General features: G+C 36.3%; 1 protein-coding gene across 1 annotated transcript in view; it reads left to right on the top strand.

The window, feature by feature from the left end:
• Positions 1-1983: 1983 nt before the first annotated feature.
• Positions 1984-17497, top strand: part of LOC103469685 (sphingosine kinase 1) — a 40051-nt gene continuing 24537 nt past the window's right edge. The window contains exon 1 of the mRNA XM_008417541.3: positions 1984-2956. Coding sequence (XP_008415763.2) covers positions 2530-2956 — 427 coding nt within the window. The 5' untranslated portion in view covers positions 1984-2529. The remainder of the gene's footprint in view (positions 2957-17497) is intronic.

Genomic DNA, 17497 nt, shown 5'->3' with positions numbered 1-17497 from the left:
TTTTATTAAATGTTGCTCCCGGATTTTTGAAACAGGGAGATGGAATAAGGGCTTGCTCGGTCCACTCCACGCATCATCCTGGCATTGTAGTATTTATGGTGCACTTTCCCATGCATGTGAAATGATAATTTATTGCTAACAAACAGCAGTGATTTATAAAGCTGGCATGATGTTGTGACAGGATATGGGATAGATAATCTTTGAAAAGATTGAGACTTCCACCTAATACTGCTACTGGGGTCTGCATAAAAGCACTGCTCCCAATCAAAAACAATCAAAGCCATTAGGAAGGTTTTAGTGCTGTTCTTTTGCCTCTTTTAACTGAACATTTGAATACTCAGTTCAAATTATTTAGACTGAACATTTGAAATATTGAATGTGCAGTTGATTGTTGCGTAAATACAAACAACAAATTTGTTGTTGAAATTTGTGACATGAGTAAAAATTTAAATTGTGGGACATGGATGAGACAATTGAGGGTAGGATTTCATAAGTCTTGTGTTCGTCCTCCATTTTGAACTGGATATTTACTTAAAAAAATTAAGATTGTTCTCTTTTTATTAAAATTTTTATCTAATATTTGACTTGTAAATAAAGATTTAATTTCAGTTCAAAATTCACAGCAAAATCTTTGTATTTATAAATTAAAAAATGTGGCTTTTGAGTGCTTTCTGCATCAAAATGTTTCCCTCGTCACAAAACAATTAGCCATCACTGTTTTATAGAAGCACCTTGTTTGGACTCGACCTAGATTAGGTCAACATCCAAGATTACAACAAAGCTGTTTTTTAAAACCTTATAAATTTTCGCAGGATGGGACATACTGCCTTTTATTCTTAAATAAAATGCTACAACGGAGCAGAAATCTTGGTTCTTCTTTTCCACAGTTATGTTTTTTTTACAAACTTGCCACTAGGGGGAAGCACCACCTTTTTTCTTCCTTATCTGAAACCACAATGAAAATCTGCAGCTCAATAAAACAAAATGTTAGGTTTTTTTCTACTGAGATGAATGGTTCCTATATTTACATTTCTAATAAATTATTTAATCCAAAAATTAATCAATGTCTGCTGATGGCAGCTGAAAAAGAAATACCTTTAAACTAATGACAATACAGATAAAAAAAGAGAGAGAAATATTATTCTTACTTTACAGAATATCATCCAAAAATAGACAAATATGTAAGTAGTAGTATGATTACTTTTTATTATATGGAACATTTTGTGAAAAAATATGCTTAACAAAGCAAAGAGTTTGTAATCTGATTACAAGAAAAAATACATATTTAAAAAAATATATATTATTATACTGGCAATTTTAGTACCATACTGTTGTGGAAATTCAATAAAAATAATTTCTTGAAAATCTGCTAAAACCTGCATTTGTAATTACATTTATATTTCAAATTATTAGTTAGTAATTAAATGACAACATTAAGTGACAATGTATTCGTTTCTCATCAGGTCTTGAACTTCTCTTGATGAGAAGTTTTAGGAACCTTTAGCCTACTTAGCTCATATTGTCATTTTATATCCGGGTGTTAATCCAGAGCTGGCCCAAAGCATAAGCAGCTGATTATGTACGCCTAGAATAAATGAAGAGAAAAGAAGTAAAAACCAAAATTAAATACCTGCAACAGAATTGTGAGCTGCAATTAAAATAATAGGAGTGGGTAAAATATATTTTGCTGCTACTGTGTAAAATATTTAGTAAAAACACATTGTAGTAACAAATGTAATTTAATATATTTTACTAACCAGCAATTGCAGAGGTGGGCACCAAAAATTGAAAGGAAGAGCAGCACCATACCAACATATTTTACTGAAGTAAGTGTAAATGTAGCATCCAAGAAAGTACTCAAGTAAAAGTAATAAAGTATTTGGTAAAAAGTCTGAATAACTGCTGAAAACATCAGTTGTTTAATATGTTATTTTTGTATCATCAACAGGATATTACAAATTTGGAATTTTAAAGGCAAGAATGAAAATAATTTATATGATTAACGTAATTACAAAATTTCCAGATCAATTTCATACAGTATAAAACTTAAAGTTGAACATCAACTGCAGGTGTTGTCTGGTAAATTCTTTGCGAAAACAAGCGTATTCTTCCGTCAGTGAAGCAACTCACAGTGGGCACAATCGCGATACTTCAAAATAAAATTACTCAGGTAAACGTAAAGCGTACTACAGTGTGGTTAAAAAAATCCTTAAAGTACATTCTTTTCTCAAAACTACTCAACTACTCATGTTATTATAACACATTACTACCCAATTCGGGCACTATGTTTTATATCAACATTGAATTTCTGGTTTCTCGCAGATACGTTTAAAAGGGGGCTCTTATTTTGAAATCTAACCGGATCTGAAGGGTTTTATTCTGTGTTTCTTGACAAAGGTCCGGGCAGTGGGAGGCTGTCAGTCGCAGTCTCCACTCTGCCCGCATCATTTTCAGTAATGTGACAGCGCAGCCGGAGCTGTGTCCCGGTCCGGATCCCGTCCGCGTCTCACTCTCTGACATCCGCTCAGGATGGATCAGAGGAGAGCCGAATCCGACTTCCCACCCGCTTCCCCTCCAATCACGTTATACGGAGAATTTACCCAAAACAGTAACCGGAGAGGCAGGTGGGCTGTAAACCTGACCGAGAAGGACCTCGTCGTCCAGAGGCTCGCGTCGGCACCTGTCGGCCGGAACAAAGTGGTGCTGAGTCTGAGGGACTGCGTCGGCTGCCGGGCTTACCGGGAGGATGACAAGGCGGACCCGTCGGCGTACTTTGCAGCATACTTTTACCCACTGAGGAAGCGCCGCTGGATGACTTCTGCTCCGTCGCGGCAGCGCGTGGAGCAGTGCTTTCGGCTAGCGGCGCTCCAGGACCCGCACGCGAACCTGGAGGAGGCAGAGAAGTGGGCTCGCGCCGTTCGAGAACGCTCTGCCCGGCAACAGCGCCTTAGGGACGGTGAGTAACCGTTAGAGACGAGTCGGGAACTTAAAACAGCTGCCTTTAGGTTAAACTTTCTTGAGGACTAAAATCATCACATTGATAGCACTTGAGGGCTATGTTTCTTTTTCGTTTTTTTCTTTCTTTTTTTTTAAAGAAAATTTTCGTTTATTCTCCCTTTTCTATCTACACCAATAATAAGCAAAACATGCAAGATCGGGGCGGCCCAAACCTTTCTGGGGCCCTAAGCAGATTTTAATTTGTGACCCCCCCCATACCAACATGTCACCACCAGATGCTTTATCATTCCTACACTACTTGTGTAAGATAACATTTCATTTCCCTTTGGGATCAATAAAATATTTTTGAATTTGAATTTGATTTGAGTTGAACTACTACTACTAGCGTCATTTGGTGATATTATGGCTATTGATTTTAACATCATGGGAGTAGCAAATAAGCGAAAATCCTCTAATTAATTTGCATATTGAAATGCAGAGTGGTATTTAGATGTGCCATGTTAATTTAACTATTTGAAAGTACCATCTATAGACAAACATTGATTTTACAAGCTAGAAAGTTTAATATCTTTTTTTTTTGGAAGAGTTGTATAAAATGTGCAAAACATGCACTATGAATTATCAAATCAAATCAAATCAAATGATGCTCTTAGTGTTGGGGCTTTGAATTTGTGGGAATATAAAACTGTTGTAGTCAATGAAATCATCAGAATTTTGGAGGTAAGGAAAGCGTAAACGTACAGATTTCTTGAAGATGAAAAATAATTGTAACAACTGAGTAAAACTCCTGAAATGATTTTCTGTGTTTCGGTTTTTGGTGTGCTCCCTCAAAATTATCAGTTGCCCTCATCTCACAAACTTTGTAGAGTCACCCCTGCCTGAATCAGTTACAGAGAGTCACAAGTGAACAATCACCTCCAGTGAGATAACTCATTATATGTTAAGTACTTTGCGCAATGAACTGTTTGCTCTGTGAGAAGTCATGAAAACCAGTGTAATTGTGCTCAGTGAACCTTTTTGCCTCATCATCTCATTACTCTGTATAAATAAACTGAAGTACTCATCCTCTTTATCTGTAAAAGACAAACATGATTGTTTTCCTACTTCAGTCGTGTGAGTCCCTGAGCCGGGACCAGGTGTAATATTTTCTTCACAAGTGGTTGATCTCCTGGCAGAAGGTAACAAAGGGTGATTCAAGCTCAAAGACAAGCAGCAGAAATAATAAAATTAGGTTCAAATCATCACTCTGTTAATATCTGTTGGGGCCTTAGAATATTTTAAGATTTGCTTATACCTTACACTGGTTGACTATAGTTAGTTTATTCATTTAACTAGTTGAACGAGTTGACAAGTTTTATTACATATTACCAGAAGTGTGTGATATTTTGGCATTTATCCAATTCCAAGTAAATACCGGCCCATATTTCAGATATTGATTCTTTTTATTTGATATATGACTAAAATTTCTGACATTTAGGTATTTTTGTGACTTTTTTCCTGTCTACATTCTGTCCTAAATTTGAACAAAAATAATTAAAACTGTATTAAGTTTACATTAATCATTAACATGATCTGAGTGCATTTATCTTAAATAAGCAGAGTGCAAGAAATTATTGTTTGAGAGCCAATCAAAACAAAATATCTTTTTTTAAAGGTTTTGTTGGCTCTAGTGGCCTTTATTTGAAAGTAGTTTGACAGGAAAGAGGGGAAAGACATGTGGCAAATGTCATCAGGCTGGGAATTGAACCTGCAGCCACCAGCATGAGGAGCAGGGCCTTGATGCATGGGTTGTGCTTTGCCCCTGTGCCACCACAGCACCCCACAAAATATCTTTTTAAGGTAGAATTGAGAAACTGGGATACAAAATACAATGAATTTTAAGAGGAAATTGGAAACTAAAAGTATTGATTTTAACACAGTATTGATGCAATACAGACACCGACTTGGTATTGACATTATTGATATTTTGGATCGATTCTATCAATTATCTAAATGCATTTACAAGAGAAACAGCCTGTGGCAGAGTCAAACTTTTAAACTAAAACCTTCAACAGATGCACATCAAGCTTTTCTCTGTCCCTATCAGTTTCTGGTTTTCCTTGAGGTTTGATCAACTGAACCCAATAATGATTGATTCAGATTTTCTTACATAAAACAGGAAAAATGCACCAAATCATTTGACCAAAAAGTGCATTTAATTATACCTAATACCGAAAAGTGTATCTATGTACTTGTACATGCTGCATTATTAGACCAAAAGGTCACTTCTTAGTTTATATATAATATTTTGGCGTATTAACAGTATTTAATCAGAGTCGAGAAAAAGAAAATGGTTTATTGATTGCCCTTGTTTTTTCCCTTTAACTATAAATCATTACCATTTTCTTTCTTTCTACTTTCTCGATTGAGTGAACCAAAACCAACATTATACAAAGCAGTTTATCATTCAAGGCATCTCAGAGACATGTATTATGTTCAGGTAGCAGAACCAGGTGTGACAGGTCTATTGTTTGCACCCTATAGGCAGAACTTCCTGGAGAAAAGTGATCCTATTATGTTTCCTCCACTCTGTCCCACTCCGCCACACAGACAGCACTCTCTGACCCACTTAGCTTTTATCCCATCAGCAGGCTTTCGTTTTTAGCTAAACTAAACATGCTGCTGTTCTTTGCTGTCTGTCATTGTTTACTTTGAAACATATTGTGATTTGACTGGACCAGTTACCCGCCATGGGACACAGAACGTAAGATAAATGTGTCCATTAGCTGCTCCTGGCGTGCCTTTCCCGTCACTGCTTTCATTCAAGTGGAAGCAGTTCTTTTTGTATTGTTGCTACTTTTGAATTATTTATTTTGTTGAAGCCTAAAGAAGTTTGCTTTTGCTCAGAAATTGAACCTGTAGTGATTTCAAAGAAGCACAATATCTGTGAATTGAACTAGGGGTGGGCGATATGGACGAAAAGTTTTATCACAATATTTTGTGGTAGTATTGTAACAACAAGAACTTTTTATTCTTTAGTTTTTAGACAACTGTATGCCTGTGACTTCATCATAGCCACACAAACACATGTACTGCTGCTCTTGAGAAACATGCTCATTTATAACAGCAGTCACATGAAGACGTGTGATTTGTATCACTGAATTGCACACAATAGCTGGATTTAATCATATTTTCAAATTTGTTTTATTTATTGACACTCTCATTGAACAAACTAGAAAAAAATAGTAAAACTAATAATATAAAAAGTTTGTTTTCTTTAAAACACCATCAGTTGGGGGTGCTGTGGTGGCACAGCGGCAAAAGCACAACCCACATATTGAGGCCTTGGTCCTCGTGGCAGTGGTCGCAAGTTCAATTCCCAGCCTGGTGACATTTGCCACATGTCTTTCCCCTCTCTCATTACCCTCTTTGCTGTTGAACTACTTTCAAATAAAGGCCACTAGAGCCAGCAAAACCTTAAAAAAAATAAAACACCATCAGTCAGAATTTACTGACTACAATAAATCAAAATTTATCACAATAAATGATTAACAATGTGATAAATGCCCACCCCATATGCCAGAGTGTAAAACTGCATAGAACGAGGAGAAAAACTTACCAGCTTATTTTTTAAATAACTTCACTGTTCATTCATGTCAATGAGTATGAATTAACATTTAATACATCGGTAAAAAAACACACAATGAACAGGAAAAAACATACATAAGTGACATGACCACATTTTAAAAAGTGGAGGAAATTTAGTATATCAAGTCTAAAAACTGGGTGGTGTTGAATATGAGGTAACATTAGCAAATTTTGGTTTGGTGGATGAACTAATAATTCAGTAAACAATAAAATAACATGTTTTTACATAGTTATTCATTTACACTTACACCGATTCATGGTATTTAGTTGTGATTGTTGGGATAAATCTACCCAAAAAAAGCAAAAGTGCTGAGCAGAAACATGGACTACATCTATTTTTCTCCACAAGATTACATGACATTGTGTTAAGTGTCTTTTTCAAGGTCGCTGTTGTTAATATCCAACCTCACTCATGCCGTAGGAGCCATTGGTATCTGAGGAATGTTTTAATCGAAAGAGGACCTTTTCAATCAAGTTGTTCCACCAGCGGCCTTGGGAGCCATCGTTAATCATGCTAATCTAGGGATGTCTGCATACGAACCATTAGTCTAAATGAGGTCTGGCCTTTTTGTCAGCGACTTCTGCCGTCCTCCCAGAATTATTCAGAGAGCATCTCTGTTTTCCTCAGACAGGTAACTGCATGCTGGAGCTGTAACTCAAACCCCACATCTAAGATTAAAAACCACCTGAAAGAGAGAAGCGTGTTGTTTTCCAAAAGCTTGTTATCCACGTCTAACCAACTGTGTCTTTTGATCTCTCCTGAGCTGTTTGCTCTGCTTGGATATGAAGGAGGAAAACAGAAAGGTATCTGGTGTGTTTCACATGCTCACAACGAGCAGATCTCCGTCAACTGTTGCTAATCTAGCGGTTTGAGTATCAATAGTAGTTTGCATTATATTGATCCCTCATAAAACAAATGTTAAAGCCCTGACCCGGAAAGCCACCTGCTCTCCCTTTTTCCTTCTTTTTGCGCTTTACAGAAGGATTAAATGACGTTTATTCCAATTTTCATCCAAAATAGACGGTTATGATGATGATGTTTATTGCTCTTTGTCTGACCGTGCTTTAATCAGTGAATGATGTCCTCCTTCGCATAGAGGAAGTGCAGAAAAGTGCAGCATGTAATTTGTAGCTAGTGGTTGCGTCTGTGGTTTGTCTGCTCTGTGTTAAAGAAGTAACACGGCCATAGACGTGATGTAACGCATGCATTACCAGATCATGTTACGTGTCAGGAAGCTGATGTCTTATTCCACCTGATTTCTTTCCTGCGTTCTTGTTTCTGAGCGAAAGCTTAACTGCGCTGCATTTTTTTAAGAGCATTGATCTGAAGGTTGCCCATGAAAAGATGAAATGCCTCTGGGATGTCATTAGCATAACTCAGGGAGTAGCAGCAGACGTGGAGAAGTATTGATCAAAATAGCCCCATATGGGCTTTTGCCTTCTGTGTATTTTAGTGTAGCAGTAAGAATCAGTTGATTTCAGGTTAAAATGGTCATGACTGGTCAGTCGCAAAGCAGCTTAATGGAGAATCTCTAAAGGTAAAGAAGCACCAATCTTTTTTGGCTGATATCAATTTATGGCTTCCTTTTTTGTATTTTTTTCCCAGAAGAAGACATGAATGAGAAAACGTGCTTCAGATGTTAATGATGGTTTTAGTGTTGAACTTAAGCGAAAATAAAATTATTTCAAGGTTATTCCCAATAATTACACAGAAAAAAAAGGTTATAACACTTTTTGATACTGAAATATCAGGTTTATACAATATGGGGTTCATGTGTCTGAATCAAGATAAGACTTTAACAATATTTTAGGGAAAACTAAGAATCCACTTATTTTGGTTTTCACAAAAATGCGTCATGGATTACAAACTGTGTTTTAAAGAGTATGCAATCACTGTAAAATATTTCAGTATAACGTTTGACTTTTTCCTGTTTTGTCTTATTCTAAGATGCTTGAAGTTCTGAAAAATAAAAGTAAGTTGTTTGGCTAAATGTCCTAATGTTTAGCTCCATATCAGGACTCTGAATATTTTGTTTTTCCTTCATCCTTCTTGATAGAATTTTCTATTTTTATGTGCAGATTTCTCCCAACAATTCCCAACAAACAAACTTGTCGCTATTGCCGCTGTTTCAATGAACAGATAGCATTCTTTTAACTGAAACACAACAACATTATAAAATAATGTGGTTGTTTGGAAACCACGGTAACTTAGCAATTATGAGGTTATGCAGGATAAGTGGTGCAGGACGTCCTCTGGAGGACTGGTGTTGCTGCTTTTCCCAGCCAAACACAGGCCTCTGGAGGACAGGCAGCTCTATTAATACTTTACCTCTGACTGAGATGGAAATTATATGGAAGAAGTTTTATAATAACGTCTTTTTGACATCGTTTAGAAAATATATTACTCATTTCAGACTGGAAATATGAAGACTTACAATCTGATTCGCTTCATAGTTTAATTTTCAAACATTGAAAAAAAAAAACAGAGGCATATGTGATACAGTTTTGCATTTAACAAAGCTTTATTATAGATTTTAATGTTTTCCATTTTTTAGACTTTTAATTTTCTCAAATACATCAAGTTTAAGGTCTAGTAATCTAACATGACTGGTCTAAAAATATCCTCCACAGAATGCAAATAAACCAGATTATTAGCTGGAATATGAAATCAGGTGATTGTTGAAGGTGTGTATGTTGGATGAACAAAGTGGAACAAAATCAATCAATCATGTTTATTTGAAAAGCACATTTCAGCAATAAAGCAATTTAAAGTGCGTTACATTAAAATACACACACACAATTGTCAAGTCAATAAAAAGAAACCAAAAAATATACTCTTCATATTAGTTATTTTGTGCAATTTATCATTGAAGACTGCATATTGAACAGTGGAAATGCCCACTATGAAAATCTAAAAGAAACAAAACTGCAGTGAAGCTTGCCATAGAAAAGGCAGAGATAGACAGAAAGTGGAGAGAAATGTCAAACTTGTAGAGTTAATGCTTCCTTCAGATTACTGGCAGCGAGCTCTTGAGTTTTTTTAAGCTGATTGCGCATGAACTTTGGGGGTGTGTGTTTGTGTGTGTGTGTGTTTGGTGGTGATAAGTGGGAGTTATCTATCCATACCAAAAATAAATTGCTCATCCTGACATCATGTTTTTAAACACACCCATTTGAAGAACCGTCCAATTACCAATAATCACACTTTCTGATTCTCGGAAAAAAACGCACATCTCAGTCCTGCTGGGTTCAGGCCCGGTTGTTTGTTTGTGTTATTGAAGGGAAAAACCAGCTGGTTCCAGTAGCTCTATCAGTGTTTTCTATATGGTATTAAAAGCATCTGTTTGTGCAGCCAGGCTGCACCAACAGCAGCTGATGTTTTCTTGAATTATCAGCAGTTCCTGAAACATTTGAAAGCTGGATGGGTATGATAGCACTTTGCACTAATCTGATGAATAAATAACCTTAAAAACAGACTAAAACAATACACGCCTTTGTATTTGAGCTAATATGTCTATTTATTCAATAATTTAGAAGCAGACAAGCCTTTTGAATTGAAAGTGTTGCTTATTTTGTCATTGTATTGTTTTCTGTTGCAATGTCATTAGTTGCAGTTAATTATTTGCAAATGCAGCAATTAATCAAATCCCATCACTAATTATAAAACAGTGAGGAAGTTCAAATGAGCCAGAGGTCACCGGCGTTTACAGTAGACCTCAGATGATTCACGGCTTAGTAGTGAAGTGAAACTCAGTGTTACAAAATAAAGTGCAGACATGTCAGTTTTGTTCTGAATAACTTTGTGCTCATCATCCATCCTGTTAGTTGGCATAATATTTCCTGCCTAGTGAAAGTGAATCATCAATGAACGTATAGGAACCAGCACACACAGGACTTTTTACAATTAAATTAGACCAAACTTCTCTTGTTTTAGGTCCATTAGAATTACCAAAATTATTTCTGTTTGCTAAGTACAACAGTAGTTTGGAGACACTGTCTTTCAAAATGCAGGACTTGGCTCAAAGGTTTCAGATAGTTATGATTTGTCTTAGAACAGTAGCAGCTCATATATTTTTCGGTCTAGTCATGTCTAAACTTGTTGAGCAGTGTGTGTGGTACAACAAGTGGAAATTAGATCCTGGTTAGGCAAAAGCAGAAGTGACACATAAATTTAAGTTGTCTACAACAAACACAGCCTTAGGAAATATTTGAAATCCATTAAAGATCTGACACAGGATTTGAACAATGTGTCATCGTTCAACTGATACAGAAAGCAAATTAGCTAACCTTATTCCTGCTATTTTAAAAATGTTTTGTATTTAATATTTATTTAGTTTTTTTCTTTATAACTAGATGTTAGTAGCACCTTAATCGAGTGTTTTTTTTCACTTAGTTGGTTTGTTGTGGTTAGAAACAACATTTGTTTGTTTGGAACATTTTTATATTTGGATAATTTATAGATCTGATCACAAAATTCTTCTGATAATAGAGCACTAAAATTCAGGTTTTTTGAACATGTTTTGATTAAAATGAATCCTTTTAGCATTTATGTTTTCCTTCAGAAAAAATGAAAAACGGCAAGAAGATATTCTGGAAATTACAAGAAATGCAGAAAATGTCCTCAGAAAACTAAAAAGGTGTGAAAAAAATTATTTAAACAGCTCTAAAGAATAAAAATGTTAATTTACCATTTTAACAACCTCTTTGCATGATTTAAAATAACAAGATAATATTAAATTAGCATGTTCGTAAGTTCATGTCTTCTGTTTCTCATCTTTCTGCTGCTCAACACTTAAAGCAACACTATGAACATAAATCCACCGTGTCAGACTCAGCTTTTATGTCCAATCTGTTTTCCAGTCCTTCCTTTGTCTCTCAAAGCACACATCTTTGTTCATAAGTAAACTTTGGCGCTTGCAGAAACAACTGCCACATTCACAATGTGTTTCATTTTTAAACTCACGTCCCGTAAGTTCTCTTTATTCCTTAATATAGATCTACAGACGCCAAACCACTGGATACTCCTCCTTCCACACCCTTTGTGGTTCCAACTCAGCAAAAATCTGCTTGAGGAGCTTTCCCTTCTTGATGTAAACAAAGTACACAATACAGGCTTTTTATTCTGTTTTATTATATTGTAAAATGATTAAAATATTCATGCTTGCAGTGACTTCTTGCATTTCTCAGTGATTCCTTATATGCTTGAGTATATTTCTAGCAAAAGGACTTTGTTTTGCTTCGGTAATTATTTAGGTATAAACGAGTATAAAGCCTGATAAGGGTAAGAGTGTTTGGTAATACATGATAATCCACTAATCCCTTAAATGCTGAAACTGGATTCTGTCCCATCTGGAGTGTATCTGAGCTTAGCTTAGGGGCAGAAACTCCACCGACATTATATACGATGTTTGACTATTTAACACCCTGCCTCCTTGGCAGAATTGATGATTCAGCATTTGGTCGTTAATGAAGACGAGGCATCCTGTTAATGTATTAGTTTGAGCTACAAACTGGCAGCTTTAGCTTGCTGGTTTTGAATCTAGCAATATTGAGAGCAGAAAGTTTTCTGAGGCTTGTTCAGTGTTTTCTGCTTCTAAAAATCAGCCATTTGCCAATGGGTTACGCTGTGTGTCTTTAACAAGCAGCTTCAGTGTGTTGCTCCTTATAAAAAGTTTTTATTGGTGGTATTATTGGATCTTATTTGACTACCAGTGATAATCTATGCCATGTCTCCAGTGGTTTACGGTTCTTCTACAGCTCATTTATCAGGTGGAATCTGTCACAGCTGTCAAACTCCTGCCTTACATCCTCACTTTCTGACAGGCCTGAAGTTACGATCAAATCATCCTAAACACCTACATATGGAGCAAAATGCATCCGTGCTCCTTTTTTTCTCTCTTCACATCTGCTGCGAAGCTAAACCTCGACAGAGTGTGACAGCTCCATCTAAATTGCAAAATTGTTCTGGCAAGATCGGAGCAAGGTGAGCTCAGCTCAGCAGGTTGACATCTTGGCAAGTTTTAAAACAGCTTTTATCAGGTTTTGAACATCATTTTATAGTCAGACACACATACTTCAGTTTTCCTCACTGCCGGTAAAGATAGAGACGTCAGTAGAGCTGACAGATGTGTTTATCATATGTTGTCACTGGGAACCAGATAGCTAGATACACTGAATGAAAAGACAGATGCACTATTTTTTCTCGATGTCTGAATTTAAATTAACCCAAACTTCTCTTGTTCTAGTTTAGTTAGAAATACTAAAATGATCTGTATTTACATGCCAGAAAATCTAGTGAGAACATTTTTTAGAGAACTTTTTGCAACTTTCTTAAAATTCAAAAGTTGACATTTGATCAGTATGAGGAAACATTTCAAAGATATCCAACCATGTATCTTTGAAAAGCACAACCAGTCTGTTGCTGTCTTTTCCAGCAACTATTGTACAGCGCATATATTGATATACTAACTGCGGGAATTCTGCTTGGGTTGCTAGGTAACAGGGCTGGGCTTGGCTGGGGTTGCTAGGTAACCCATGTGAATGTGATTCAATGATCAGGAGGTTTTTGAAATGGCTCATTTTCCAGACACCAAAAAAATATGAACTTATTGATAAAAAATGGATGGGTGGGTTTTTTAAGTGCTTGGGTTGTTTTTAGAAGCAACTGAGACACAAAGGGAAGTACAAAAAATTAGCATAATAAGTCCCTTTTAATAACTCTAGTAATTCTACATTTTCCTTCTAGTAACACTAGACACTATTCTGCTTATATTATGACCATATTCTTCTGAGAATAGAAACAAAGAAATCTTTTAGTTCTTAATACTCGGTCGTAAAAAAAAAAGGACCCTTATGTTGGATATATTACAAAGAAAAAAAGAAGAGGAATAAGTGACATTTCCTAACAGAGACTTTCCCCTCACAGAACGGCGCTTTCCCACAAAACCTAAAAGGTCATGTATTCTCAGCACCCAGAAACCTGGTACGGGGTTCCCTTTCATTTAGGCTGTTATTTCCTGTTGCAAGTACCTCAGTGGTGACTTTCCATTAAGATCTGGGACAGTTCCCATGCCGTCGCCTGGAAGGGAGCAGATTGAGACGCCTGTAATCACAGATCAAGTAAACATAGTTGAGATGCAGAGTGCTGCTTTGCTGCTGTTATTTGTCATCTTCTGTTTCTCTGCTGCAGTTTGTAAGGACGGCGATTCACTTCTTCTGAATCTGTTCGCCTCTTCATCCAAGACACGCAATGACTTTACTTTTATTTTGAAGGCGTTTTTAAAAACTGTGTGCATTTTTCCTGAAGTTTTTAACCACAAAATTAGTGTGCAGACAGATATACATCAGTTAACATTAGCGTCCACACCCAGCCCTAACAAAACACACCACACACATTATCTGCTGTCATGACAGCCTGCCCACCAAAATATAACTTTTACTTGGTTTATAAGGCTGTATTGGGTAGAGGTTTTAAATAAGTTTCCGGTCCAATCCTTAATTAGATATATGTTCTGCCCTGGCCAGCTGCCATGATGCCACTGCAGCACAGATGTTGAAGGAGGAAAACCCCGAGTTTGGAAACGAGCTGACTGGAATGTTCTGAGAAGGGAAGGACTGGCACACAGGAAGTGACATGACAGTTTAGTCAAACAGGGCTGTTGTGTACATGATTACACACACACCACTCCACACAAAGGTCAGGGCGTTCTCCACCAGCTGCCATGCCAGCTGATTCACGAGGGCATCTCTGTGCGTTTCCCAGAGGTGTCCAGTCAGGATTTTTTTTAAAGGGGATGTATTATGCAAAATACACATTTTGCACGTTTTTGTACTTTCATTTGGGTTTCTGCTGCTGTTAAAAACAGACCAAGCGCTTAATAAAACCACCCGGCTGGTTTTTAGTGATTACTTATTGTTTTTTGATGTTAGGAAAATGTGCCGTTTCAAAAACCTTCGGAATGTAACGTCACAAATTAGCAGGCACTGCCCATTACCTAGCAACCTCAGGGAAGCTCAGCCTGTTACCTAGCAACCACATGGAAGCTCAGCCTATTACCTAGCAACACAGTTGGAACTCCAGCATGTTTTTGCTCACATGTTGTAACAGAAAACATCTGTCAGTGGGACTAGTATTTCTTTATTAATATTAAGAAATTATTCACTTAAAACAAGCTCTTCTATGTTTCTGAAAAGCTCCTTGAAGGTTAGTTTCGACTTATTTCAATTGTACTAAGATAATTGTGCTACAAACTACTAGACAAAACACGCGGAAAAACAATCTTGTTTTTGCAAAACAATTCATTTTCGCAATTTGACACCTTGAAATAATCAGAATACCAATGGAAACATGCAGTTATGAGAAAGGTTTGATTGTTCTAATGCCAGTAAAAATATTTATACTGACTACTGAGGGTTATTTAATATTTGGCTTATTTACAAATTTGTGTATTTCTCATTTTACAGGATTATCGTGTGAGAGATGCCTGCCTCATTTTCTCATTTTTGACTGAAACTTTCCAATATTTCCAATCTTGGTGAAGTTCAGAAAGCTCAGGGAGTATTGGGCATATTTTGAAGATGGAAAAGAACCATTACCTTTATCTTATTAAAAAAAGTCTTTAGTTTGACTCATTAACCTAATTATGGTTTTAAATTTTTGACTAGTTAACATAAATTCAGATTCATACTGCAGTTGTGGATGTGTATGTTTTTTTAATACATTTTTTTAAAATATGAAAACTTTTTCTATGTTTGCAGATGGAACATTTGGTTATCCACTATAAGATAAATGCAGACATGATTGTGTCTTAGTGTGGACACATTTTTCTTTCACCTGTTTCTCTGCATTCCTGAGCTGCAACCTGCAGCACTGTGGATTCACGGAAACTGGTTTGTAACTGGAGCTGCTGCGCTTCCATTGTGTCTCATTTATCAGCTGTCAGACTTCTTATGACGGCTTTTCAGTGGAGTGCAGAACAAAGACAGATCGCTGTCCATGAGGAATACCACTGCAGGTTTTTGTTTCTCTCTCTGACATGAAACTTACTGCATGATTGAGTCGGGTGTGTGTGTGTGTGTGTGTGTGCGTGTGTGTGTGCGTGTGCGTGCGTGTGTGTGGACATTTTTCTTTTTATCTCTGAATGCACTACAAGACAGTTTCAAATGATTGCAGGAAAAGACGTGTTATTAAGGGAGTGAAGGACGAGTCTCAGTTTTATAAAAGGTTGATTTTTGGATTCTTACAGGAATTCACTTGGACTTTTCAACAACCTTCGCTGCACCATCACATTATTTTTCATTTGCTTTCATGTTTCGTAACTTTGAATTGAATTTTATTCATTCAATTCAATTCATCACAGTTACATTACATATTTATATTCACAGCAAATGTCATCTCAAGGTCATTTGCCAAAAAAAAATAAATAAAAATAATGTCCATTCAATCACACATTTATTTGAATTACAATCACATCAATTCTCACATTAAATCACATCAAATTTTGGCACATTTAAATCTGTGATTGTAATGTAGAAAATTAATTTTAAAACCCGTTGGTCTTCCTTAGAAGCTGTTTAGGATTGTTTCAAAGAACCGGATTAATCCTGTGTGAACGTCAGGTTGGTCAGGCAGCACACATAACTCTGGAAAACATTAAGAGACCACTTAAAACGATCAGTTTCTCTGATTTGTCTCTTTATAGGTTTATGTTTGAGTAAAATGAGCTTTGTTCTTTTTTTCTATGATCTACTGACAACATGCCTTTGAAATTCCAAACAAAAATTTAGTATTTATTTGCAGAAAATGAGAAATGGTCAAAATAACAAAAAAGATGCAAGACTTTCAGACCTGAAATAATCCAAAGAAAACTAGTTTATATTCATTTAGAAACAGCAACACTAATGTTTTAACTCGGGAAGAGTTCAGAAATCCATGTTTGGTGGAATAACCAGGAGGTTCTCTTCATTTTCTCCAGAGCTGTATATGGACGGATCATTGGTTTTACATTCAGTTACAGCAGTAAAAGAATAAAAAACCTGTTTGCAACATGAAGTGATAATGTAATCAACTGTTGCAGAGGAAATGCATCAACACCAGATTATTAGTGAGCCAACAGTTCCTATTATCACCATGATGTGCTGAGTAGTGCTGAGTAGTCAGAGCTGCAGTCTGTTCAGTGAAGCCCACAGCACAGAATAAGTGTTTCTGTTGCAGAGGACATCAATTACTGCTTCTTCTGGTTCCTCTGGGTGCAGACAGTACATTCAGGCTGTACTGCAGTGATTTGTTCTTGGTGTAAAATTTGTTAAATGAGTCCTTTAGCAACTTCAGCAGCTGCGATGAGAGCCCAGATAAAGTGCAGCAGGGTGTCCAGCTGTGTCTCTTTGCTGTGGAGGAACATTAAATGGATTGTTGCCTCACATCTCACGGTTTTTTCCTGTCTCACGAAGTATTACCTCACATGAAGACGGGTCCAGATTTTTCAAAACTATATGAGAAATTTACAACAATTGCACAAATAAAATGCGGGCATATGTATGGTTACTTTAATGTTTAAATTTCTGTTAATTTATTAGATTTTAACTCATACAAAATTTAAACGCACTTTTTTTTATCATAACAAAAAACAAAAGGTATTCAAGGTATATCAGTTTCAGAGTTGCTTTGAGCCATAATAAATGAAGGATTAATCAATATTTTTATGTGTAGCAATGGCACTTGACAAAATGTAACGTTTCAGTAGTTGACTGTGAATTTGTATTTTTTGTGTTTTTTTTTAACTGCTTCATTACTGACATGTGCTATACAAGTAAAGTTGATTGATTGACCATATATATGTATCTATCTATTTGTATTATTGTTGCAAGTAACGATTATTTGTGTAATCAATAATTCTGTCAATCATTGTGGCAA

The sequence above is a fragment of the Poecilia reticulata genome, chromosome 1, assembly GCF_904066995.2.
Source record: "Poecilia reticulata chromosome 1, P_reticulata-male-v2, whole genome shotgun sequence".
Taxonomy (NCBI): Eukaryota; Metazoa; Chordata; class Actinopteri; order Cyprinodontiformes; family Poeciliidae; genus Poecilia; species Poecilia reticulata.
The sequence above is the reverse complement of the archived record's forward strand: the minus strand, read 5'-3'. Positions and strand labels throughout refer to the sequence as shown.